Source organism: Lepidochelys olivacea (assembly GCF_965140295.1).
Source record: "Lepidochelys olivacea isolate rLepOli2 genome assembly, chromosome: 11".
Classification (NCBI taxonomy): domain Eukaryota; kingdom Metazoa; phylum Chordata; order Testudines; family Cheloniidae; genus Lepidochelys; species Lepidochelys olivacea.
The window spans coordinates 59,776,508-59,804,229 of record NC_140421.1 but is presented as its reverse complement, the minus strand read 5'-3'; the positions used below and the strand labels follow the sequence as shown (position 1 = coordinate 59,804,229).

Sequence of the window (27,722 nt, the reverse complement as noted above, 5' to 3'; positions counted from 1 at the left end):
ACGGCTATTAAGGACTCTTAGCATTAGGATGACTCTAGCAGGAAGCCAAGAGGGAAAGAATGGCACAACCTCCCCTATATTTATGGAAAATCAGCCAGCATCTTTCAGTTCTTCCTCCAGTTTTTTCCTCCTTAAAACATGATTTCCTCCTTGGGAATAATGGGCTTCTTACACTCTGTACACCTATTTTTCTCACACAAGTTTCTTGTGCACGCTTAAATCATTTCAGACGGACTCCCTGGGCAAAAGGGTTTTGTGCACTCTCTCTTTAAGATAGAAAGAATATTAGTAGCCAATGAAGTGGCACTCTCCTGTTTCCATGGTGACAAGGGAAACTACCCTTGTCTTGGGAGAAGCAAAGATCCTGATAAGAAACAGGACCTACAAGGGCTGCTTTTTTCTGATAAACTTCCGCGGGTTCCAGTCTCTGGAAACGTCTGGACCCAAAGAATAAAGCCAGCTGCTGTATGAGAGTAACACAAAATGTAAAGTTTTTTTCCCCTTGTTTTGTTTGCGATTCAGATCTGCAAAGGGGACACACTCCATTGCTCTCGGGTTTTGTGTTGTAGAAACTAAAGAACTTGAAACTGCTGCTAAGACCCAGAAATGTTTTTAAAAAGCTGTTAAATCCAATAGATCATTCAGATGAATTTCTTGAGGGCTGGGCTCCCTGGAGGCCCCAAAGAGATTTCAAGTTATGTCCTGCCAGAAATAACCCTTTTTTTTTTTTTTTTTATATATAAGTAGAGCAGGCCTGATTTGACTTCACCTGGAACTGTGGACTCAAGAGATCTAATTTATTTATCTTTGTTGTGGGCTCTGTTCAGCTTTGGGTTTTCTAAGGGTTTTTCAGCAGATTAGTGGGGGACGGGGACAATCTCTCAGCTTTATACACCTTGGAAACAGGAAGTTTTGCCTGAATAGTTGACTTAATTTTTTCCATTTCTAAATGTGATCTCATTACTCTTAGTTCTACCTCCCTTGTTAGCACACACAATAATCCCTTGCTGGTTACACCCTTCCAATACTTGTAGGCTATTACCATGATCCACCCCCCTTAGCCCTCTCCTAGCTCAATCTAGGCTACTTTAATCTTTCCTGTATTCCCCCCTAATTATTGTTCTTCTCTAAAGTGCCTCTAAATTCTTTCTAGTGTGATGATTCCACTGCTGAGTAGTGATGGTGTCAGCAGAGGGTATTATGGTAAATTTGTTACTGTTTTTTCCCATGTTCTGTGGAGCATGGTAGGTGGCCAGGAAGAGAAAATTTCATGGCAGTTTTGAAGAGTGGGACAGGATGCCGAGGGCTTGGGAAGAGCACAGAGTTGAAGGCAAATGGAGAGTGCAAACTGGAACCCATCAGTTGCTAGGGTCTTTAGAGCCTTACTCATGATGCACCTGGCATGCTACTAGGAACTGTGTCAGACTAGGTTGGGTACCATGACAACCCAGAGCCTTGGTACCTATGGTTACACTAGCGATCAGTTATCCTGGTGTGGTCGGACCACAGGCATATACAGCAGGTTGATTGCCTGCCTTGTCAGTGATGTTACAGCTCTCCATGCAGGCCAAAATTGCATTGATCTTTCTTTGGATCCCCAAAGGATGGATTTGTCCCAGCCCTACTTGTAAATGAAAGTATGAATCTCCATGACCATTTGAAAGTAGCCAGCTGTTTGTGAAATCTCCAAAATTCCTCCCCTGTCCACAGTGTGTCTGGGGCGGATCACTGTCTGAGTTAGATAGTTGGTGTACATGAAATGGAAAGATACCTGTGCTTGCATATGAGTATAAGATAAAGATCAGACTTGGAACCCTTAATGTGTGAGAGTGAATTCTGTGCTCAGATACATGTGTGTAACTTACAGAACTCAATGGGAGTTCCATGTATGCATCCAAGGGCTGAATCTGGCTTTCTGTGTACTGTGGCTGTGTTGGTCTCCCATAAGAAGAAGGTGATATTTTCTCTGACTTACAAAAAAATTCCAAGACTAGTAAACGCTTCTGACTCCTCATATCTTTGTTTCATCTCCAGCCTTTTGCCCAGCCAGGGTTCCTGCTATACAGACATGTCTCATTCCCCCTTTTTGTACTGTGCCTGTTGGGACCCTTGGAACGTGCAGGGTAAAAGGCTAATTAAGACCATGCCAGGCATACCGAATCAGAAAGCCAGGTAAGCAGAAGCCATTGGAGGAAGAGGGAATTCCATTTTTTCTAATGCTTAACACCAGTTTCTTGCATTTATCTTTTATTTGGGCCCTATTAATAGTGGCGGGGCGTGTTGTAAGTTATATATACATATAAAGAGATGTGTTTAAAGTTACAGGTAACTCATGTGTATGCTGATTTTTATACAAGTAATGTATTACACTTTTATGTTATGTATGCCTTTCCAAATGCATTTTACACAAGTTATATTGTAATGAGTTTAGTGCTGGTGTCAGGTGCTGTGTATATGTCATTTCTGTCATGCTTCCCTCAAGCCTAGAGGGAAGAGATGGGACTAGGGGAGGGCATTACTGAGAGGCTACTGTTTAGATCCACTACAGCTTATCTTAGCAGAATTCCAAGAGGCCATAACCCAAACCAAATAACTGGAGACTTGCTGTAACATCTGAGTATAGATTCAGGGCCAAAGTCTGCCCAAAATTACACCAATTCAATCTTATTGTGAAGGCATTGTCCTTGTGCTGGGGTGTGGCAAGGATATAGTCTGTCCCCAATCTGAAAGAAGCTGGCTAACAGGCTGCTGCTTCCAGGAGGTATAATCGTTTTCTGCTCTCAGAAGGCTGAATTGCCATGATTCTATAAATCTGGTTTGTTCCTGTTCCATAAATATGTCTGAATACCGTTTATATTTTTAAACCAGGTGGTCCTCACTAGGCATGATCTTGAAAAACCAAAATAGTTTCCTGTTTGCTATAAAACCTCCCAGCACATCCAAGTAAGTATTTGTCTTTTTTGTGAAGAAGAGTGGGGGGCTCAAGAGTGGTATGTGACATGAAATGGCTTTCCAGTGTGTACAGGTGCTAACTCTCCCTTACGAGCTGCTCTGTTCAGAAGAAAACAGATAACTCCTATTAGCAGCAGTCCCAAGACTTCACATCACTAAATGGTATTGATGTTATGGTAATTTACACATGATGCACTAAAGCCTCAGTGGTGTGGAGTCTCACCAGCAAATGCATGTTACAGACACCACTCTTCTGCACTGCCTCCTTCCTTCTGCTTAGAGTTGTCACCAATTTAGAAAAAAAAAACTGACATCAGGGTTTGTCAAATGGCACCCGGACACACAAGCTGAAAACCAGACTGTCCAGGTGAAAACCGGATGGGTGGCAACCCTACCAGACACATAAGCCAAAAACCAGACTGTCTGGGTGAAAACTGGACTGGTGGCAACCCGAGCTGAGTGGTGGTAACTGCCTAGTACAGAGTACCTCAGTGAATGTGGCTGGTGTTATTGTACATACATATACAGTATGTGACCAACAAAATCTGAGTCCCGCAGGTAAGTAATAACATACAGAGATCACAAGCAGCTCCCAGGGAAACTGGTTGGCAAGCTCAGTATTGCTCTACTCACACGTCACTACAAAAAGGGGCACTTCTTTGTTCTCACCACCCTGGCAGCCCACGAAAACTGGGTTTAACTGAGTGCGCCTGGCTCTGATGTTTGAAGTGGAGCAATTTAGTCACTAAGCAACTCTACTCATCTGAAACTCTGACGAGGTGCTTTTCATTTGCAGACGGATATTGCCCAACAGAAAATATGGATATCGACTGCGAAGCAGAGAACTACCTGATGTGAGTAGAACAGGTGGAATCATTTGCTGTAGAATGCTAACAAGAATTTCTTCTTCGAGTGATTGCACATGTGCCTTCCACTTTTGGTGTGCCCAGGCCCCTCGCACAGTCATCGGAAATTTTTCCCTCAGCGCTACCCATCAGGGCAACTCAAGCACCCTCTGCTGCCTCGCACCACTTGCACCGATATAAAGGGCCCAGCCACCCCTGAGTTCCCTCAGTTCCTTCTTAGCACCTGTGAGGATCGTTGGAATTGTTTGTCTTGTCTTTGAAAGTGCTCTTGGTGTGTTCATTATAAATTATTTGTAGATAGCTTTCTAGACTTAGTGTTAGTACTTAGTGTGAGTTTTCATTTTTGGCCCCAGTTGTTTTGTTTTTTTCCCCTGTTACTTGGTACTGAAGGATGCCTTGGTCATTGGGCTTTAAGCCCTGCATCTCTTGCCTTAGGCAGATGCCCAGGAGCAACCCAAACTGCCGCTTCTTGAAATGTTTAGGGGAGGCTCGTATTTGGTCTCTTCAAAGTTGGCTGGCCTCTGTTTATTCACTAAGTCGCCACCATCTGAACTCTGTGCCCTCTTGGGTACTAACTTTGCTAGATTGGTGGACGGACCCACTCAGTGTTTCTGGCGGTGTTCCCTTTGTCTGCCCTCAGCCTTCACTGACTGGTGACAGACCTGTCTGCCCTGGGGTGGGCAGCTCATTTGGGCCCCCTCTGAACTCAGTTTGTGTCCCTCAAGGAATCTCTCTTCATATCAAAGCCAGAGAACCAAGGACTGTCCACATCACCTGTCAGGCCTTCCTCTACCACATGTCAAGGGGAAGAGCCTCTTTGTTTTCACAGACAACATGCAGCGATGTTTTACTTTAGCAGTCGGGGCGCTCACTCTTCCCTGTTTTGTCAGGAAGCAGTTCACCTATGGTACTTTTGCATTGCCAAGTCAATCAAACTCGAAGCCTCTTACCCTCCAGGGGTGCAGAATGAGCTGGTGGCCCACCTAAGCAGATCATTTAAGAGTCACCACAAATAGACATTTTTGGAACAGGAAGTGCTTTTGCTCCCGACAAGGCTGCAGTCCTGCTTCCATCACAGACGCTTTCCTGCTGCCCTGGAAAAACAGGCTATTACGTTTTTCCCCCAATCCCACTCCTACACAGAATGATGCTAAAGATCGAGTGGTACCAGACCCAGCCTATATTAATAGCCTCAGCATGGCCTCGATGGCACTGGTTCTCCACTCTCTAGTGGATCTGTCAGTGGCAGCTCCAGTTTCACTCCTGTTGAACCCACACTTGATCTCCCAAGATCATGGACAGCTGCTCTACCCAAACCTGTGGGCCCTTCATTTAACAGCCACGAGGCTTCATGGCTAAATGCTAGAAAAGAGTCTTGCTTGAAGTAAATGTGCCATGTCTTGTTAAATAATAGAAAGCCCTCTACCAGAACTGCTTACCTGTCAAAATTGAGGTGTTTTTCTGTCTGGACTCTTCAGGCTGGGGTCTTGCCAATATAGTCCTCTATCCTGCATGTCCTGGACCATCTATTGCACCTAAAACATCAGGGGTTAGCAATTTCTTGTATCAAGGTCCACCTGGCAGCAAGATCCATTTTCCATCCCTATATGGGTAACTGTGCTATGTTTCCTAATGATATGAGAATCAGGTTTGTGAAGGTTGTCCCATCAAATAAGGGACCCTGTCTCCCCAGGGACTTGAACCCAGTTTTGTTGACTCACTGTTTGAGCCTTTAGTAACATCGATCCATGGACCCACTGTTTGAGCCTCTAACAACATGCTTCTTGCTGCACCTGTTCCTAATGGTGGCTTTCCTGGTAGCTATCACTGTGGTCAAGCGGGTGGCTGAACTGCATGCTCTGACATCCAAACCACCTAATGCAATCTTTCTTAAGGATAAGGGGTACTTGCACCCTCATCGGAGATTTATTTCTAAAGTGGTATCTGATTTTCATAATAACCATTCAATTTACTTACCTGTGTGTTACCCAAAACCACATGCTAATAAAGAGAAACAATATCTGAACTCCATAGATGTTAGAGAGCATTGGCCTTGTACATAAACAGGACTGAATGGTTTTGTTCGTTAACCCAACTATTCATGGCCTTAGCAGACAGAATGAAGGGTCTCCCTGGTCTCTTCGCTAAGAATTTCATCTTGGATAATGTCCTGCATTCATGTTTGTGATCTGGCAGGTGTTTCCCCACCATGCATGGTGTTAGGGCATGCTTTGCCAATGTTCAGGGGGAAACAGACCTTCACTGCCTGTAGCTCTTAAAGATCCCGTGGCATTTGCAAGAGCTGGGGTGTCAAGCCCTCTAATCCTGAACATACTTCAACTTGGCTCATTAGAATTCTGCTCGACTTCCCCCTGCAGTTAATCTGGATAAGGTATTCTTCACTTCCTGCCCTCAACTCTGGGAGCCTGCTGTGGACACCAGGTCAGCAACAAAATTAAGCAAATTGTAGCTGCCTGGATCTTGGGTGCAGAGATGCTGTGCGTGGCGAATGCTGGACCCAGGATGTGATATTCTGTCTTGCTCTGGTGCTATGAAGGCAGCTGGAGGCCCTGTTGCAGAAATGTATGGGCTGCTCTTTACCCATGGGCCAAGCATAAAACACAAAAGCCATATCATGGCACAGATCTGATTCTATAATGGCGCAGATCTGATTGATTTTGGGGAAGGGTCCTTGGGTGGGGAATCCCATTTTTCCTTTCTGCTTATACGGGGAATACTGTAGAAAACACTCCTGACAGTTTCAGAGTGAGAGAGAGAGAGCCCTTTAATGGGTTTAGGGTTCCAGACACTGGGTTTCCTGAGCTGAATATCTTCTCTTTTGGCCCCAGACTTCAGGGGAGTTCATAGAAATCTCACCTGGTTATACCTTGACTCGGAGTAAAGAACATCTCTCCGTCACACTAGGGGAGGAATTTTTTGAAAGAAAAAGAACTACTGAAGAACCGGCCCCTCCCTTTGTTCCCAGGTAATCTTAGAAAATCAGTGAAATGGGAAGAAAAGTGGTTGAATCTTAAAATAGTCTTGTTCCCCCCACCAAAATAATAGTGTGTGAGGAACCTGTGAGAGCTTGCAAGAGGGGACATGACCCTCATGAGCGCATACTGCATAGACAAGGGGCATTTGTCTAGCCCAACTGAGTGTAAAGCTGATGTGAGATTAGAATCTGCCCCAAGGTAAACACCTGGTGTGCGTTAAGAGAGAGATGAAGAGTCTGATTCTTCTCTAATTTAAGTAACTTGGGAGCGATTCCACTGACTTCATAGATGTGAGAGCAGAATCAAGCTTCTCTCTGGGTTTCTGGTTTGCGAGAGTTTTGGGTTCTGTTCATTGTTCTGCACATGGCACTCCCAGGGTTGTCACAAAGGTAGAAGAGAGAGGTGTGCTCTGTAATCTGATAGTGTTACTGCAATTTTAGAATCAGTTGTACAGTCTCAGCCATAGTGCTCTGCCTTCCAAAGGCCTAAATGGGGGATAAGGAGCCAAAGTGAGGGATGCTACTAAAATAGCATTTATTTTAATGAGGGGAGTTTTATTTCTGTAACAAAAATAACATTTTTTTAATGATGGAGTGTTTCTAAGGCACACAGAACAGTAAGAAAATGGGAGAGCCCCAGGTTGGTGTGAGAGGATCATTCAGGTCCAAACTGAAGAACTAGTAAGAGATCAGATCTCAACTTTTAGAAGAGGCAATTTCTATACCACAGTGCTAGCTGAAGAAAGTGTAACTTTGGTGCATCTGCACAGAATGTGTTCATAGCTTTCTGATTTCAGGCAAAATATAAGACAAATAAATGCTTTGTTTCTGACTTGCCTTGAAATGCCTGTATCTGGCCTTCTCACCAAGCACTCCCATCCACTTCACTGTCTGTTTTTTAGCACCTACGACCAAGGGGGCCGTGTATGGGTGTTGAGGCTGAAAAGTCAATGTAGAACCATTATAGGTTTTTGGATGCTGTATAGTATCCTGCATTATGGGAGGAGTTGCTAAGGAACAAACTTCAGAGAACACTCAATAATGAGCCGCCTCTTAGATGCAGTCATGTTTTTTGCTTTGCAACAAACTCATGTCATCTGCTCTAACTCAACCTGCAGAAGTTTGATGTGCATTTAATCTTTCACTCTCTTTGCAGAAGCCCAGTGAAACTTGAGACGTGAGTATGGCTTGTTTTGTGGGGTTTTTGGGTCAAAATCAAAAACTGAACTTTCTGTACATTTTTAACCTCCTCCTCCTCACCACCCGCAGGAATCTGGTTTCATTCATTACCCTGAATGCTGTTTCTTGGTTAACTGGTGACAGCAAGATGTGCTGTTATATACAAAGTGTCTGCTTCACCTCCTTCCACCCTGGAGATGGAACACTGTTGTCCCATTGCTTGTTTTGTGTTGAGGGCTGGAAACTGAGTCTAAATGTAGATCTCCTGTAAGGAAAGCAGATATTAAAGTAAGAAAATAGTATGTATATTCAGATCTTGTTCAGTCAGTAGACATTTATAGTGACTGAATACGGTTTGGAAACTACTGGGACATGAAATACACTCTGATGAGAAGATGGGGATACCCAAAATCTGGAGCCAAATACCCCTTAACTTTTTGTGATTTGGATTTGAATGTTGTGTTCTGGGCCTATCAGATGCTAGTACTTGTGCAAATGTTGCAGCCCATTAACATTTCAAATTATTCTGTTTTAATGTTTAACATAATTTGATCATTAAGTTTGATCTTTTTCTTTAAATGTGCTCGTCCCTCTGTTTGCTTTCTCTGTTTGGAGTGCTCTTGTGACCTTGAATCTGGTATCTAGCTGCCATTGGGAAGATACTAGAGCGAAGCAAAGTGAAGTGTTCAGTAAAAGCCCATCTGTGGTCTGGGACCCAGTTTTCATTCTTTTAGCTCTAACAGGCTAAGAGGCAGCATGTTTAGTCCCTTGGGAGGAGCACATCACGTGTTGCTCAACAATGGTCCTTCCAGCTGATTACGCAGCAGCATTGATGGTCTCCAGGGGGAGTCCTGCTTGGTCCCCTTTGGACAGAAAGGCGGTAGTTAAGGCATGAAGCCTTCAGGATGCTGTAAAAGAGAGAGGATGACCAAATAGGGTCACAGGGAAGCTTCAGTAGTGGATGGAAAAAGTTGCCCCAATGAAAGTGAAATTTATCTAGAAGTCCTGAGCACCAGTAAGAAGATTCAAAGACTCTCACTACAAGAATCAGAGAATATCAGGGTTGGAAGGGACCTCAGGAGGTCATCTAGTCCAACCCCCTGCTCAAAGCAGGTCCAATCCCCAGCTAAATCATCCCAGCCAGGACTTTGTCAAGCCTGACCTTAAAAACTCCTAAGGAAGGAGATTCCACCACCTCCCTAGGTAATGCATTCCAGTGTTTCACCACCCACCCCGTGAAAAAGTTTTTCCTAATATCCAACCTAAACTTCCCCCACTGCAACTTGAGACCATTACTCCTTGTTCTGTCATCTGGTACCACTGAGAACAGTCTAGATCCATCCTCCTTGGAACCCCCTTTCCGGTAGCTGAAAGCAGCTATCATTCTTCCTTCCTCATTCTTCTCTTCCGCAGACTAAACAATCCCAGTTCCCTCAGCTTCTCCTCATAAGTCATGTGTTCCAGTCCCCTAATCATTTTTGTTGCCCTCTGCTGGACATTTTCCAATTTTTTCACATCCTTCTGGTAGTGTGGGGCCCAAAACTGGACACAATGCTCCAAGTGAGGCCTCACCAATGCTGAATAGAGGGGAATGATCATGTCCCTCGATCTGCTGGCAATGCTCCTACTTATACATCCCAAAATGCCGTTATCTTTCTTGGCAACAAGGGCACACTGTTGACTCATATCCAACTTCTCGTCCACTGTAACCCCTAGGTCCTTTTCTGCAGAACTGCTGCCTAGCTGCTTGGTCCCTAGTCTGTAGCGGTGCATGGGATGCTTCCATCCTAAGTGCAGGACTCTGCACTTGTCTTGGAGAGGCAGTAGCTAAGATAATGGAAGAGTTCTTTCGTAGATCTAGTGCTGTCTATACTGTGGCTCAGGTTAACTTAACTATGTCTTTCAGGTGTGAATTTTTTCATACCCCAAGCAATGTAGCTAGGTTGACTGAGCCCTGGTCTACATTACAGAGTTGGGTCAACATAAGGCAGTTTACATTGACCTAACTCTGTTTGTTGAACCGCATCAGATTTCTTTTGGCCCAATCCTCTAATTTGTCTAGGTCACTCTGTATCCTATCCCTACCTTCCAGCATATCTACCACTCATCCCAGTTTAGTGCCATCTGCAAACTTGCTGAGGATGCAATCCACGCCATCCTCCAGATCATTAATAAAGATATTGAACAAAACCGGCCCCAGGACTGACCCTTGGGGCACTTCACTTGATACCGGCTGCCAACTAGACATAGAGCCATTGATCATTACCCGTTGAGCCTGATGATCTAGCCAGTTTTCTATCCACCTTATAGTCCATTCATCCAGCCAATACTTCTTTAACTTGCTGGCAAGAATACTGTGGGAGACAGTGTCGAAAGCTTTGCTAAAGTCAAAGAATAACACATCCACTGCTTTCCCCTCATCCACAGAGCCAGTTATCTTGTCATAGAAGGCAATTAGGTTGACCTGCCTTTTGGAGAGGAAATACCATCCATTCAATTTTAAATCTCATGCTACCATGTTGAGAAATCCCCTTTCTTTCTGCTGATGAGAGCTGTAATACTTAGGAGACAGGTAGGGTTGCCATCACTCCAGGATTGACCTGAAGTCTCCAGGAATTAAAGATGAATCTTTAATGAAAGATTGTCATGTGATGAAACCTCCAGGAATATGTCCAATCCGTATTGGCAACCTTAGAGACAGGGAATGATACAAAGGGTGCTTTGATTGCTGTTAACCAACCTTTCAGTGTCTGGGGTGGTCACTTTCAGAGTTGGGATTGTAAAATTCACCAGAACACACCGCTGGAATAAATCAGAGACCCAAATGCACCAACTCTCCACAAAGATGTCCCACATTCTGACCAGTGATGGTCAGTCTCTGTTTGCAGCCGCTGACCCTCTCCTCCTCCTTCCCTCTGTGCAGCTAGACTCCCTCCCTTCTCATTGTGCCAGATGGGGTGAGGTGCCTCCATGTGGGCAGGATGTCAAAGCTTGTTTTATTCTGTGACCTTATTTTCCTCTGGTGGCCTTGTTGCTGCTGAAGGGAGCAGGAAAAGGAGCTGCACTGGAAAGTAGGTTGCTGGGCCAAAAGACCCCAAAGGGAAGGGGGCGGCGTCCCTAATGAGTGGGTAAACCACTGATAAACATTTCCTCAGCCCCAGTGGTAAAACAGGCTGCGGGGAGATTACACACCCATTCTGCCGCCCTGCCGGCTCGAGTGGGAGAAGCAGTGAAGGGGCTGACACCGGCCCCAGATGATGAATTCCAGTAGTGATATTATTTCTATTTCCACCACTGCTCCTATTAGAACAACAAGATTGTCCCAGCAATGGGCCCAGGGCATGACAGAGAGATGGTGTATCATTGTAGGGAGGATATTATTACTGACTTAGAGGAACAGATTGCTGAGCTGACAGACATGATGGAGCAACTGCGCAGAGATCATCAGGCCTCCCGCAAACTGGTGAGTCCACCCGGTTGTCATCTCTCCCTTCTTCTCAGAAAGTGCTCCATGAAGTCACACTGTCTGAGAGAGGCTACAGGGAAAGGACTGACTAGACCACACAGCATTGCCTGGATCCTTTCAGTGCCATTATTAGTGACTGACTGGCTAAAAGAAAAGGAGTACTTGTGGCACCTTAGAGACTAACCAATTTATTTGAGCATGCATACCGTGGAAACTGCAGCAGACTTTATATACACACAGAGAATTCTCTGTGTGTATATAAAGTCTGCTGCAGTTTCCACGGTATGCATCCAATGAAGTGAGCTGTAGCTCACGAAAGCTCATGCTCAAATAAATTGGTTAGTCTCTAAGGTGCCACAAGTACTCCTTTTCTTTTTGCGAATACAGACTAACACGGCTGTTACTCTGAAACCTGACTGGCTAAAGTGCACCCAGATTGCTGGGTGTCCACGTGCCTGCAGGAGGCAGTGTTGTCTAGCGGTTAGTGCAGAGAACGGGCAGGCGGGGCACTTGGCTAATTATTTATGTGCCATAAATGTGCATTCCTTTACAGCCAAACAGTAGCTTCATGGAGGGCAGCATTTTTAAAACCACCTAAGTCACTTGAAAGTCACTGAGACTTATGCTCCCACGTGAGTTCAGCGCTTTTGAAACGCCCACCTGGAACGACTTCCCTGCGGTTTGAGATTTAGAAACATTTGCTCTGATTGCGATTGGTGACTGGAAAAAGAGCCATGGCTTGGGTAATGAAGAGATCTCTGCATAACCAGCCTAGGATGGAAAACAGTTAAACAGCATGTTTGTCAAGGGGAAAATGAACAAAAATAACACCTTTTCTGTACTGGGATCGGAATTGTAGCTATCACAGTTCTGAGCCTGCTGTGGACAGGATTTGTAGTAACCTGACTGGAGTTATGTCATTAGCAGATGTTTTCCCTCAAACAAATGGCAGGGTAAGTACATTTGCACCTTATTAAAAACTTGTCTCCTTTCCTTTCAAGTTGGAGAAGGATATGGAAGAAAAATGCAATGAAATGCAACAGGAGCATGAAAATAAGATCAGGTACGACTGCTGCGCTATGCAAGGAGAAAGCACATATGTGAACTGAACGCTGGATACCACAGTTGTCTCTACAAGATTTTACATCTTGTGTGGTTTTGGATGTTCAGAATAAGAGACAACATGGCAGTATGTCTTCTACAAAATGAGCCAAGTTTGGGATTGACTCACTATGATCTCTATACCATAATTATTATTGGGAATGGGAAAAAATGCTGACATTTAAATTTTGGGGAGTCTGATTTGGGGCATCCAGATCCAGTGGCTTTGAGTCCAGGCTAGAATTAGACTCACTTTCCAATCCTGGATACCATGGGAGCAACGGTATCATGAGGCCATTAGTACTTAGATTTTGTACCATGGCTGGTGAAGATATTGTGAGATTTTATTCTCTCATGCTATTTCCATCATCCATAGGCGAAAATGTGACATGAACAGCTGTTCTTGTGAGATCTGAAGCTGGGCACTTTCTTGGAGTAATGGGAGGGCATGGCAGTGTGTCTGCCAGTGTCTCAGTGTTTTCCTTTGCTGACCAGCCTAATCTTGACTTCACTTTGTGTTGGGGACATCAACATTTCTTTCATGTCCCTACTTTGTCCAGAGCTTAGGGCACCATGCTGTCTTCAGCTGATGAGGTGCTAGGTGCCATCCGCACATTGTTGGCATCCAAGCTCACAGCACGATGTACCTTTCTGGAGGGGTCTTGCATACTTGTTCAATGAGTGGTGACAAATCTGAGCTGTGCCGCTCTCTACGGCTAACTGTCACCCAGGACCCATCAGCGTGCTCTTGAAGAAGAAAGAATAGAGCCAATGTGGCACAATTTTGTGCTCCCCCTCCACCCCCGCTGGACTCTCAGATGGCTAACAGAACCTTTTGGCCCAGTACTATCTCCCTACTATACCCAACTATGAAGTCTGAGTGGGAAACCATCAATCTACGTTTTTATAAGGTTCCTCCTTACTGTAGTAACAATGATCCGCAATGAACTCGTCAGCTTGGGAAAGGTTATTGAGAAGGTGGGGTGATGGGCTAAGTCTAGCAACACCTGACTTCCTCCAGCAACCCCACGTGCAGTCAACTCTTACTTCACAAACCAGAAAATATACATTTGAAACTAATATCTAAACTGACTTTAGATGCCCCTTGTACAACATCACTAAATTCTGCTCATATCAATCACCTCATTAGAAACTAATGCACTTTAAAGAGAGAGAAATGCAGAATGAAAGACGAAAACTAGGACCCAGAGCAAATAAAATAAGATAAATGACTAGCTGGGATATGCCCAGCACAAACAAAATACATGATGGTGTGAGATGCCATTAAAGCTTCTAATGGCTACTTGTTTAGGAAGATCTGCATGACACATCTGTGGCCCCTCCACTTATGAAATTACACCCCAAGTTATATTTTCTCCACACACAAAGAGCAACCATATACTTTCAGCCTGGCTGACCTTTATTTTAAAACACATGAAAACAACAAAACAAGAAAGAACAAAAGTAAAGTCTCCAGGGTGAGCACAGCCTCTCTCCCCTCTGGCACTTTGCATCTGAACTGACCACAAAATGTTAGCTGCCTCTTACAGATTCCTAGAAATTTAAATGTGCAGTACACAGAAAAGAAAATAATGTACACAGTTACATTCACCTGGCCATTCACCTTCTGTAATTATTCCATCACTGTAAACGATCATGTGGGTGGACAAAAGGAAAGTGTGCTCTGTGGATATCTGCATTGATGTGCTTGTGTGTTGGTCACGCAGAGAACTCCAAGAAGCTCACTGTGCAGAGCTCCAGGCCTTGCAAGTGCAGTGCAAGAAAGATCTGCGGACTGAGAGGGCCTCTGCACAAGAGAAAATGGGTATGGACAGGCTTTCTGGGAAATCTGAACCCTGTTGTTTTCATGGTTACTCTGAGCTGGAAACTCCTGTTGGGTTCTTTCCCTCTCTAGCATATTCACAGCAACAGACTCCCTTTGGAAGCTTCCCTTGCCTCTCCATGTTTTAGTACTGAGCCATGATTGTCAGTACTAATTGGGGAAGAGGAACAGTTGTGAAGGAAGTTGGCTTGGGGCTGGTAGTGTGCCATTCCTTTAAATGCTAGTGTTGTGCTGGAATTATAAATGGTAGTCAGCAGTCAAGTTTGGATCTGGATTAGGTTTAGACTGGAGTCTGTGTTCTGAGGCCGAATCAAAGCTGTGGTTGAGATTGTTATGCCAAAGTCTCATGCAGTTCTTGAGAGAGTTCAGTCCAAAATAGCAGGAGGGAATTGGAGATCACCTGAGCTCATCAGATTTCTATTGCCTTGAATAATGCTCAGGTTTCCAAACAGATATTGATTTCAGGGGAGGCTGCCCAGAAAACTTCTTGGTTGGCCAGCCAGACGTTCCGCGGTTTGCTGGGTACTTTTTGTAAACAGAAATGAAAAAAATCTTTCAAATCAATGAGTGTAGCCCAGCTATTTATTTATTTAATTTTGGGTGCCTTTTGGTGCTCAGAAAAGTCACTGACAGAGTTGTCTTCAGGCCAGCTGCAGGGCCAGCAGATATTCCATGCAACCTGCCCCAACACAGCCTCAATCCCCTTCTAATTCTGAGCCTCCTTTAAAAAAAAAAAAAAAAAAAAGAAATTAATTTCTTAATTCTTAGACCCATACTATGTGGTAGAAACTGTGACATAGATGTGTCTTGTGGGGTCTGGACTGAGATGCCTAGCCCACTTTCATGTTACCTATTCAGGATTTTAGTGCAATTCCCCATGGCTTGTATTGTGTTAAAATTGCTGTATTAACTACACATCTTGTCCTTCTCTTGTTGCTCAGAGGTGATGCAGAAGGAATACAGGTATCTGAAGAATGCATTCCGAATGTACCAGGTGAGATTTCAGCAACGAAAGTGATCTCCAAAAGTGGATCAGGTCCTGTTAGTCTAATGCTTAGGTCTTGGCTACACTACTGCTTAAGTTGACGTCACTCATGGCTCTGAAAAAGCCACCTCCAGACGTAACGTAAGTTACGTCGACCTAAGCGCTGACCACACCAGTGCTCCGTCGGTGGGAGATGCTCTTCTGTCGGCATAGCCCGTCTTCACCAGACACGCTACAGTGGCACAGTTGCATTGGTGCAGCTGCACCGATGTAGTGCTGTAGTGTAGACTAGCCCTTAGTTTCATAGGAAGGGACTGCAGTGAGTGCACTCACCAGATTCACACACACCCCTCATCCCCCCAGAGTCCCTGATGTGCTGGATTCACTGCAGTTCCACTGTGGGTAAGGAGGGCAGGATATCAGAAACCCGGGGGGGACATACCCTGTGCACCACACAGCATAACTTCAGTGACTGCTAGCAGGAGCAGCTGGATGCAGCTGGAGGTGTCTCCCTCACCCCTGTGGAGGAAGAGTGGTGTGCAGTGGCCACAGAGGCTGTTCCCCCAAAGGATCATAGAATCATAGAATATCAGGGTTGGAAGGGACCTCAGGAGGTCATCTAGTCCAACCCCCTGCTCAAAGCAGGACCAATCCCCACCTAAATCATCCCAGCCAGGCCTTTGTCAAGCCTGACCTTAAAAACCTCAAAGGAAGGAGATTCCACCACCTCCCTAGGTAACGCATTCCAGTGTTTCACCACCTTCCTAGAGAAAAAGTTTTTCCTAATATCCAACCTAAACCTCCCACACTGCAACTTGAGACCATTACTCCTTGTTCTTTCATCTGCTACCACTGAGAACAGTCTAGATCCATCCTCTTTGGAACCCCCTTTCAGGTAGTTGAAAGCAGCTATCAAATCCCCCCTCATTCTTCTCTTCCGCAGACTAAACAATCCCAGTTCCCTCAACCTCTTCTCATAAGTCATGTGTTCCAGTCCCCTAATCATTTTTGTTGCCCTCCACTGGACACTTTCCAATTTTTTCACATCCTTCTTGTAGTGTGGGGCCCAAAACTGGACACAGTACTCCAGAAGAGGCCTCACCAATGTTGAATAGAGGGGAACGATCACGTCCCTCGATCTGCTGGCAATGCCCCTACTTATACATCCTAAAATACCATTGGCCTTCTTGGCAACAAGGGCATACTGTTAACTCATATCCAGCTTCTCATCCACTGTAACCCCTAGGTCCTTTTCTACAGAACTACTGCCTAGCCATTCAGTCCCTAATCTGTAGTGGTGCATTGGATTCTTCCATCCTAAGTGCAGGACTCTGCATTTGTCCTTGTTGAACCTCATCAGATCTCCCTCCTTCTTCTCCTTTAGCCTGGGTGAAAGCTCCCTGGTAAAGGACTTTGGGATCTGTGGATGGAAATGGCTATATTGTTGCTAACTATCTTTTTACAGCATAATTGGAGGCAATGTGGGAGATTCAGGAGCCGTCAGGGTTTTTGGAAGATTTTCTGAAAATGCGTGTTTGTCCGTCTCTGTGTGTGTGTGTAGGACAGTGTTTCTGATGAAATGGAGGAGAAGTGGCTGAGAAGGCAGGCTGAATGGAAGAAGAGTGAGAGGACTGAGCGGGAGAAGGCACTGTTAAAGCAAAGTGAGTAAAAAAGGACGCTTGGGTTTACATCAATGGTGGCAGAGCTGCAGCTGATTACATGGTAATAGCTCCAAAATAGAGCTGTGACCACTCATGCCAGCTGAGGGTCTGCCCCCGAGCTTAGGCAATCCATTCTGTTCAGAGGGACACCATCAGCTTTGAATGTGGTGAATTAAAATCAATGAGTTGGAAGTAGTTTTAGGTACAACATTTGCCTCTGAGTCATTTAATTGTTTGATATCTGCTTTTTTGACTGCTAGGATGTAAATACTTTCCCCAGATTATCCCAGTCCGTTTTATTGACTCTTCTAGGTTTGACTGCAATAGAGTTAGTGGTTGCTCTCCATTATGCAGTGGATGCAGAAGAACCCAGGAATACCTTCTGCTCTGGTTATTGTAGCTTATCTGTGATAGCAATGAGTGTTCCTGAAGATTTTATATGTTCGAGGCCTTTGGTCCCACCCCTGGTTACAAAAAAATCACTTCTGACCAAGGATAACTCTTCCTGGGATTTTAAACAAACAGCAACAAAAGAACCTTTTATAAATGACTATAAATAAGGGCTTAGAATAGCAGAGCCACTTCCTCCATATTGTCACTTCAGCAATGTACTTATCTCTTCCCTGCTAGCCCATTCTGTAGGCAGTGTGCCCCGGGGTAAGGACATAGTTCTGGCTGTACATTGGTTGTACATTGTGCTACATCACAGCAGTGACAGCTACGAAGTTACCACACAAAGAAGAGAGTCTGCAAGAGGAGGAGAAGGGAGAAAGACGATGATTGGAAAAGTGATCCAGTGTGTGGGCATGTGTATGTATGTGGTCTCAGAACCCGGGAATGGGATGAGACTAGGTGAACGTTCTCCTTCGGGGCACACCCAATGCTGTCATTTGTTAGCTTAGATACCATAGTGCTTGGTAGGTAGAAATATTGAATGCAGCTGAAATGAGTCAAACACCTCGTATGCATGTTGCCACATACATTTGTGTGCCTCTTACACAGAATTAAAATGGATGGTTAGGAAAAGCCCTCAGACCTCTGTCTTTTTCTCCACAGAACAGGAATTGATGAAGACATTTGAGATGGAGAGAGAGCAGCTAAAGAAATCATCTCAGGGTGGGAACTCCATGATGAATAAACTCTACCAGCAGGAAAGAGAGGTAGCTAGTCTGAGGGGAAGCATAAAGCTATACGTTGAGGTGCAGCAGTTCCCATGAACTCTTATTGCCAGTAAAATAGTAGCAGGTTTGTTATAAATCCATGCTTCTATGGTGTCCCTAAGCCTCTGTTTGCCAGAAGCTGGGAATGGGCAACGGGATGGATCACTTGATGATTACCTGGTCTATTCATTCCCTCTGGGGCACCTGGTGGTTGGCCACTGTCGGAAGACAGGGTACTGGGCTAGGTGGATCTTTGGTCTGACCCAGTATGGCCGTTCTTATGTCTATTTATAAGGCTCCTATTGCTCAAAGGCTCAAGGGCCTGAGTGCTCTGAGTAAAGGGAGAGATGGGGCCAGGTTTGATACGAACTATAATCACAGGATAATTCCGTTAAACCCCAGGGATCCTAAGTAGCGTGGGACATGTCAGACACCTTCCAAATCACCAGTCACTTGTATTTCTGCCTAGCAGTTATTGTCTGGAAGGGCGTGCTTTCGGTTTTGCCTGTTGGATTGTGAGGGGTTGGAATCAGCTGCTCACTGACGAGCCTGGGAATGTTCCAGACGTGCCATGAACTATGCACAAACTGTGTCCCCTTTTCAGGAGCATATTGAACAGCACCAGAAAGATGTGGAGAAAATAGAAGAGTTGCAAAACATCAAGGAGGCAAGTAGGGCAAAAAAAGAAATGCAGTGTAACTGGAGCAACTCTGTCACTTGGAACGGTCTAGCTTTCTGAGCAGTTCACTCTCACCCCGTCAACTGGATGGGACTTAGCTGAGGTATTGAAACTTATGGAGGGTATAGTGCAAACTGACCAGCTCCCCTCTTGTGCACTGTCCTGTAACAGGAGAAGGAGCCACTCCGGGAATTTAATTGTCATTTCCATTGGAAAACGAAGCTTGATTCTGGGTTCTTGATGTAATCCTGGTGCTTTTATAACACCTGAAATAAAAAACTTCCCAAATAAGGGCAGACTGGCCTGGCTGGCCAGTGAACCACAGGGCCTGGGTGTCTGAAGGCTGTAATGGGTTAGTGCGGCCTCTGCTGGCTGTGCACTCTCGATCTCTGACTGTAACAGAGCTCTGGGCTTCCTCAGGGAAACGTCTACACTTGGAGCTGGACGGTGAGTCCCAGCTCACGAAGAGACCTACCCAGGCTAGCGCTCATTGCGCTAGCATGCCAAAAATAGTGTGCCTCTGGCAGTGGGCGGGGCCAGCTGCCCTGAATATGAATCCATCCAAGATCCTAGGCACATTCTCAGGGTGGTTAGCCCATCCCCACACAGCTACACTATGTTTTAGTGTGCTAGCTCCGATTGATCTCGTGTGAGTATAACTCCTCGAATCACACCCACCACTCCAAGTGTAGACACCTCCCCTCAAGGGGGGAGTGGTTATGTCTGCTCTCCTCTAGGAGCGGCTCGCACTTCACACACGGCTGCTCTATAACTTGTAGCCCTTGCACCATTGTGTGTGAAGGGGTAAATCTAGGGACTGCTCTAGCTGCGGGCAAACTGGACAGCTCCCTAGGCCCGCAGATTCTGCCTAGGGCAACAGGGGTGGCCTGGCCAAACCTGAGCAGTGTAACAACCCCAGCTGCTTGATTGCAGTGCCACTCACTCACATTTGGCCCAGCTGCACTCCCTTTTCCCCTCCCCCCCATGATGGAGGGGTGGTTAGGCTAAGCCTGAGTGAGTGGCACTGCAAGCTGGTGCTGGCCTCTGCCCTTCTCCCATAACCACCTAACCATGAGAAAGTTCTCAGGAGTAGGAGGGGTGTGGAACGCTGAAGTTTTGCCTAAGGTGGCAGATTATTTTGAGAGGCCTCTAGGTAAACCAAATCCATATGTGGAGAGTTTATGCTTATCTCTCATCTATCCCAATTAAGTACAAGGACAGCGTAGGTAACTAGTTGGCCCCTACCAATAGGAATAAATCCAGCTTATAAAAGCATCGTGAAAACCAGGGCAATGGCACATCCGTGCTTCTGTTCAGGCCAAGCCTCTCCCACATGTGGTGCAGACAGTTTCACAGGTATTGGGGAGGGATAGCAATGACTGGGAAAGGCTGATGGGGGCTGAAGAGTACATTGGGCTAGAGAGAGAGGAGCCCATTTTATCCAAGTGAATGTGTCTGTGTTTTATCCAATCAAGTCTCTGGAAGCCGATCTGAGGGAGAAGGACCAAATTCTCCAGGCTCTCACCGCAACAATGCAGAACACTCGCGGGGAGCTTCAGAAAGAGGTGGGAGAGCGTGTGTGAGGTCATTATGGGTAAGGCTAAGATTTTGTCATGGATATTTTTAGTAAAAGTCACTGACAGGTTGCGGGCAAAAAAGAAAAATTCACGGAAGCTGTGACCTGTCTGTGACTTTTACTAAAAATATGCCTGACAAAATGGGGATCTGAAGGTACACACACCAGCTGCGTGGGGGCTAGGAGCTGCCTGCAGCAACTGGGGGCTGTAGGGTACCCCTGGCACCTGCAGCTCTGGGGATCCCCTACTGCCCATGGAGGCCGGGAGCCGCGGGGTACCCCAGCTTCCCATGTTGGCCAGGAGCTGCGGGGTACCCCCGTTGGCGGCAGGCTGGGAGCTGCAGGGGTTCCATGCCACCGGGAACTTGGGAGTCCTCCGCTGCCACCAGCGGCCAGAGACTCAGGGGTCCTCTGCCGGCGGGGGTTTGGGGGCTGCCAGAGGCGCCCATGGCAGCTGGGAGCTCCAGGGCTGCCAGAGGTGCTCAGGGTACCCCGCAGCTGCCTGCCCCTGCTGGAGGCGGGGGACCCTGCAGCCCCTGACCACTGCAGACTGAAGTCATGGAGGTCACTGGAAGTTACGGATTTCGCGACCTCTGTGACTAAATCGTAGCCTTATTTATGAGTACGGAAAACGGGTCTCCTGTTCATTCCTGTGGGCTCTCTTGAACAGCTACATTCCCTTCTTTATGGCACATGGGGCTCCTTGGATACCAAGTGCTGCGGCTGTTCTCCGGCTTCCAAATGCGGTTGACATGTAGCATAAAATATCTTTTTTCTTCCCTTCCCGTCCCTCCAAAGGCAGGCTGTACTTTGGCTGCTAAGAAAGGGAGATTATTGACAGTGCATCTAACACTTCACTGTACAGTTCCATCTACTGAACAATGCCAGTATCCTGACCTGGGAATTTGCTCCTGACCTGGACCATGTGCCAGCAGCTAGTGTCTTGATGGCAGTTGGTCACCCGGAGAGGGGTGTGTGTGAGGTTGGGAATATGCCTGCACTGGTGCGGATAGGTGGGGATGAGGGGTTGGCTGTGATCTCTGCTTGTAGCATGCTGTCTGTTCTTGGAATACAGTCAATCTACGCTTGGAGGTGACGGTTAGCTTCCAGAATTAAAAGAGGACAAAAACAGATGGCTAAGGAGTAAGAGGGGCACATGCTGTGGTGAGCAATGCTATGGCAAGTCTCGCTGCAGGGTTTTCTGTCTCTGTGCTGAGCTGGATGGCTCTGTAACTAGAGCATCTTGCTCCCCTGTAGGGAGAACAGGATGATTCTGTACTTAGCCCACTGAAATCCTGATACAGCTCTGACCTAAGTACCAGGACAGTCCAAGTGAAGATAGAACCACATGGCTCATGTGTATTGTAGCACAGACGATATCTAAAGATCAGTTGAGGTTTGCAGACATCTGAAATATTGGCATACAAAGGGCAGGGTGAAGAAACAGGTTTTCAGACTTACCCTGAATTCCTTTGACTGTATGCATTTAAATCAAGCCCTTAAAATGCAGTTTTGCTTTGAAAAGAACCCATGTAACAATGACACCTTCCTCCTCCCTAGATCTGCTTCCTGCTGCTCAGTCAGATCTGCTGACTTTAGTAATAGCGTTGCTGCTTTTTCATCCTGTTAATACTGTAGAACCAACACGGCTCTGAGGGAGAGAGCTGGGTTCCCTTCAGACTTCTTAACTCCTTTTAAATATTAGCAGCTGTGCAGTCCCCTTGACGGCAATAGGGTTAGTCAGGTGTCGCTGAGAGCATAGACTGATGGCCGTCACTTTGCTTAGGTGTCACGGGGGCCCTGATTTGACTTGAAAGCAGTCTCTCTGGTCAAGGGGGTGTTTGCAGGGCTGGCAGTTAAAACATGGGTACCATTTGCCAAACCAGTTTAGGTACTAAGGAGCCTAAACATCACTGAGTTTCAATGAGACTTGGGCTCCCAAGTGCCTACATCTCTTTTGAAAAGGGGATTTAGGCTCATGGGTCACTTTTAGTTACTTTTGACGCTGTTATACGTGCTGTATTTTACCTTTTAAAATTAGCACCTTTGGTCTGGGAATTATTGTAACAATGCCCTTGCTTCCCTCGCTTATCATCTCCATTCACTTTTCAGAGCAGAATTGCACTTTGTTGTGCTAGAAGCAGTTTCTTGAGTCTGGATAAGGTTGTCTCTGAATTTTGGTTTATTGGAGGAGGAGCAAATGTCAGGTTGTTTAGGTGTTGCACAAACAGCATTCCAGCACATGGCTATGTGCTCATGAGTGGTGTGTTAAGGTTGGGGTCAGAACTGTACAGTTAACCTTTGGTGGGAAGATCCACGCCTTACAGTGATTGGGGTGAGGTCATTGAAGTGTGTACTGATCCATAGCTTTTAGACAAGCACTTACATACTTCAACTGTTACCATCCAAACCTTGTTGTCGGCCAATTTCCTTTTTTCTCAATAAGCGCTAAGGGGAATAGTGTTGGGGTCTGGAGGACAAGGGGATGCTTGGTTGGGGGCAGGAGTTAAGGAGGGTGTTGGGTGAGGCACAGGATGGTGTTGAGACAGACTTTCGGTAGGATCCATGTGGAGAGTCACGAATTAGGAGCCTGCTATAGGGGATCCAGCAGGAGGTGTTATGGGAGGGGAACCTGTTTGGGGAGTTAATGAGTGTCATCAGGATATTTGCAGGCTGCGTGCAGAGGCAGGAGGGTATAGGCCAGTGAGCCCCAGGCCCTGGAGTTTCTCTGTTCTGAAGGAATCCTTTTTGACACTGGTTGGGAATTCCACGGCAAAATGAGGCCTGTCACCCAGTGTGCAAGATTTTCCCCTGTGCTGAGGAGGAAGGGGGATGTGTGTGTTGGGTGCAACTTCTAGAATCTCACTTTGACCCCTCACAAATCGAGACATCCAGAATTAGTGGCCATGTGGAAGTGGAAGAGGTGGGCTTCTAAAGGCAATTTTCTGCTGGATTGTTTCTGTGCATTTCTTTGACATTATTAATATCTGCTGCTGGATTCAGACTTTGGAGCGGGGGGTTGTCCTCTCAGTGCACAGAACAGAATTTGCACTAATAATATTATAACAAATTACTGGGGGAACTGTTCTGCTGTATGCTGTAGGTCCTACACACAAGTAATAGCTGGCTGACTACTTCTGTAGCTCACCTGGTAGGAGCCTATGCTTTTGATGCAAGAGGAGGTGAGTTCTACCATCACAGTTGCCAAGAAGTTTCTAGACACCATAGCATTCAGCACATTGCCAATGAAATTACTAGAGGACCAAGGATTTGTTACAATACAAATGCCAGTTGGCTGCATGACCCGTTCAGTTATATGTCTGAGAAAGATGAGGGGATTCCCTTCCCCGCTCTGTGTTTGTGATGGATTTTCTGTATAACCAGTGCAGAGTAGCTGTACCAAGGATATGCTAACAGACTTTTAACTGTAGGGATGCTCTGATTATTGCTCTCTGGTTAGTTATAAGTAGGGTACATCCTGCTACAAGAACATTAACCAGTGGCATTCTGTTTGTAGAGAGATTACTGTGGTGCTCACTATAGAAGCAAATGGGAAATTAAAACCAAGTGTGACTGAATATACCGTGTTGGCATGTCAGCCTTTTGTGACTGGCTACCTGGGATCCCACTCCCTGTTAGTAATGAGTCTTTCTATTGCGCTCTGATGCTGCACCACCATGGCCCACCTTTCATACTTGTTTGTGCTGTCTAACCCAGGATAGACCTTGGGCTACTTCAAACCTGGGAGCATTTGACCATTCTAACATCGAGCTTGGGCTGTTCCTATAGCAGAACAATTGATTTTGAGGAAGCGTGGAGTGGAAGGTCTTTGCCTGCTTAGACTGGTCCAGACTGATTTCTGTGTTTCTCAGTCATCCCTGCTGTCTTGTGTCCTGCCATTGTGTAAAACAACTGATCCTGCCTGGGTACAGCAAGTGAATTACTATCTGGTGCTCCTTTTCCCCCCAGAAAAGCAACCTGATGGAACTGGAGAAAAACATTCAACAGAAAATCTCGGCAGTTGAATTAAAACACCAGCTCAATATCACTTCCTTGACGGAGGAAAATGCCGTTCTGAGGTAGGAACGAATTCTACGTACTTCAGCCCAGATAGCTTCAACTAGCAGCACCCACCTATGTGAGCATTTACTAGTTCACTCTTTTTAATCATTCTTTCTTACACTATGAGGCTTCGTCAGTTCTTTCATTCGCAGTAACAGCTGATTTTATATCCAAACATTCTCATGCAAGTGCCATCTGCCAAGCAGTTTCAGCAGAGCTGCGCTGCCCAGATGGTATATGCATTCCCCCTGCTCAAACTTTGGTGCCTTAGAAAAGCCCCACAAGAAGCTTAGACAGCCTGTCAGCTTCCAGAACATGGGCTTTGCAATCAGTGCAGCTGCATGCAGTTCAGCTTCTGTCTTCTTCATTTTAGTGAGTAGGGCTGCCTTTATTTCCCCCTCATGGGTCTCTAGGACCTTCAAGGCAGGCCAGCTCAGTAGCTGAGCCATACGGATAGACAGCCCATTCTGTGAGGACAGTGAGTGACAATTTAGTCCACATTGTCCTGTCTCTGTGCAGCATTACATCTGCAACCCTGTAGCCTTGTAGCAGCCTAAAGGAGGTGACTGACTGTCCCAGTTTCACGAGGACTAGCTCAAATATTTTTTTACATAATGTTGTCACAGGAACTTCATTCAGGACACCTGAAAATGTCCCAGTTTTTATTTAATCAATCAAATATTTGGTTTGTTTATAACAACAAAATGTTGAAGACACAAGATTATGGAGCAGAATGTGCTCGGTTTCCGCAGGGCAGTCTGTTCTTGGTAATGTGTTTGAGCAAAAGAACAGTTTCTACATATCTGAGCTCTCAACAGAGAGAATGTTAATTATACTTGTTCGGTGTTTCATAATAAACCCATTCTGACACAGTGTTACTGGAAAAATCCTCCCCTCCAAGCAATATGCACATCAGTGAGGCAGAGGCTGGCACATGCCAGCCACATTTTTAAGAGTGCACTTTTTTCATGTGACACCATTATGCAAACCCTATCAGAAGTATCCCAGTCCTTTAAAATAATGATCACCTACAGCATAGGAGGCGCAGGAAGTGAAACTAACCAGTCTGGTTTCACTAAGGTGAGTGAAGTGTAAAGAAAAAACAAATGGAGATGACAAGGTTAGAGCGTTTAAAACACATTTTCTCGTTCTAATAGATAAGATGGTTTTAACACAGGAAAAAAATGTCTCTCTTTTGGAAGGAGGGGAGGAATTGTTTCCCATTCTTGGTCATTAAATCTCCGTTCCCTTCTTGACGCTACCACTGTCCCAGTTTACTGGAATTGATAAAGGGAGAGGATGCTGTGAATTGCTGGCCTTCCACTGCTCAGTTTGGTGGCTTCATTTTAACTCATCAATGATCATTCTCATTACTTACTGTGGAACATGGCACTCAAGTTCCACAATAACCAAGATGAATGTGCCGCTGGGCCAAGATTTAAGCATGTTAATGTATTGTTTGCTAAAGATCAGGACTTAAGTTACAATGGAAATAGAGCTTCCGCTTGTGTCTCGGAAAGGAAAACCACATGTGGAGGCTGTGTGGGAGCTGAGCATGCTTCCTATTGTGTGAGTGTTTGTCCCCAGATCTATCAGTAAACTGATCATAACTATAAGTCTGCTGAAGTCCATGGAGTTGCACCTGCTTATCTAGCAGGCTTTAAATTCTATAGCCTGTGTAGTAACTGTAGCCAATGCTTTAGTTTATTCATTGATGTTATGATTAACGTGTGTCCTATTTAATCACTGTAAGCTAAACAGAGTTAAAATGTATGATTATAGAAGTATGAGACTCATCAGTATGTGGAAAGGATAATCGTGTATTCGCTATCTAAGTAGGGCTGAAACCCAAGGCCTACAGGCTGAGGCCTGTAAATTTTTAGCTTAGCCATACTAGGCAACAGAGTTAAGAAATGCTAATATAAGTGACCAAAGAATAACCTGATGCCATAAGATTATGGGAAAAGATGTACCAATGGATGATACTGCAAAAAATTAATAGAGTAATTTTTTGCTTACAAGATAGTCAGTAGTTACATTTTTCTAACACATGCCCTAACTAGAGGGTGCACAATGTGCGTAAATGCTAATGAGTTATAGACAGAATCACATTATAAAAGAGGGTGCCCAGAGTGGGAAAATTGAGCTCGCTATGGGAAACTCCAGCGGGAACCATCCCTTTACTGATGATCAATCCGATCCTAACACTATTGTTAAGGATGTGAGTAAAATTATATTTATAACTTGTGTATGTCTATACAGAATTTCTATATGCTTGAGTAATCATAACTTTAACTGTAACTTTAATAAAACTGGTAACACAGACTAGACTGTGTACTTGTGAATTTATGTGGTCACTACCCTTGGTCTTTGTGTTCCTAGAGACTCTAAATCTGAAGCAAGCAGCAGAGCTGATTTTCACTCTGTTAAGCTTGAAGCTCTAGCCACCAGAGCAGAACCCATGGTGGTGTAACACCACATTAAAAAATTCACTTTCAGTAAAATAAAAGGCTACGTAACAGAGGCAGATGTGAGTAGATACTCTACTATCCCTTTTGTAACACTTCCCCTTCCTATTCCCACAGACGCAAACTGATCACAAAGAGTGAAGAGTCATATAATGAAAGAGTCCGTCGAAAGAGTCATATAATGAAAGAGTCCGTCGAAAGAGTCATATAATGAAAGAGTCCGTCGAAAGAGTCAGTTATCAGTATTGCTCTAATGGGAATGTGACCTTGTTACTAAGGGAAACTTGCTGATGATGGTAAATCCAAATGTAGCAATATGTTCAAGTTTATTTTCCATTTCTGTAGGCAATGCCAAATCTGCAGTCCCTCCCTCTTCCAAATCAATCAGTCATATTCAAGGTGTCCTATTTTTGTCCTGTCATTTCCATTTTGCTTTGTTTCCAGAGAGAGCGATGGATGCTGGCCCCAAGTATGTGTGCTGCACTATGATGCTCAGCTGACTCCTATCTCTCCTCAAGCTCGCTCTTACCAGGACAGGCTGGTGTGGTGTAGATGAATGGGTGTTCAGAGGCTAATGTTTTTATCCCTCTTGCTAATCATTACTACAATAGTTATATGCTACTATAAATGGAGATGCTGCTCCTCCCAGGCAGTCAGACTTCTAGTCAGAGTCCTTCCTACACTTGGCTGAGGCTGTATGGAATGGACAGCTAACTTTGCTGTTGCTTA

General features: G+C 45.3%; 1 protein-coding gene across 1 annotated transcript; it reads left to right on the top strand.

Moving 5' to 3' along the window:
* Positions 1–243: 243 nt before the first annotated feature.
* FLACC1 (flagellum associated containing coiled-coil domains 1) lies at positions 244–27,247 on the top strand (the record flags this gene model as incomplete). The annotated part of the gene is given in 17 exon segments (XM_084642870.1): positions 244–485; positions 2,035–2,172; positions 2,869–2,943; positions 3,749–3,806; positions 6,668–6,804; positions 7,970–7,990; positions 11,362–11,455; positions 12,460–12,521; positions 14,287–14,384; positions 15,344–15,396; positions 16,949–17,048; positions 18,105–18,208; positions 18,813–18,875; positions 20,363–20,452; positions 24,433–24,542; positions 27,111–27,186; positions 27,188–27,247. Coding segments are annotated over 16 exon segments (1,305 nt in total). The 5' UTR covers positions 244–485; positions 2,035–2,068.
* Positions 27,248–27,722: the final 475 nt, after the last annotated feature.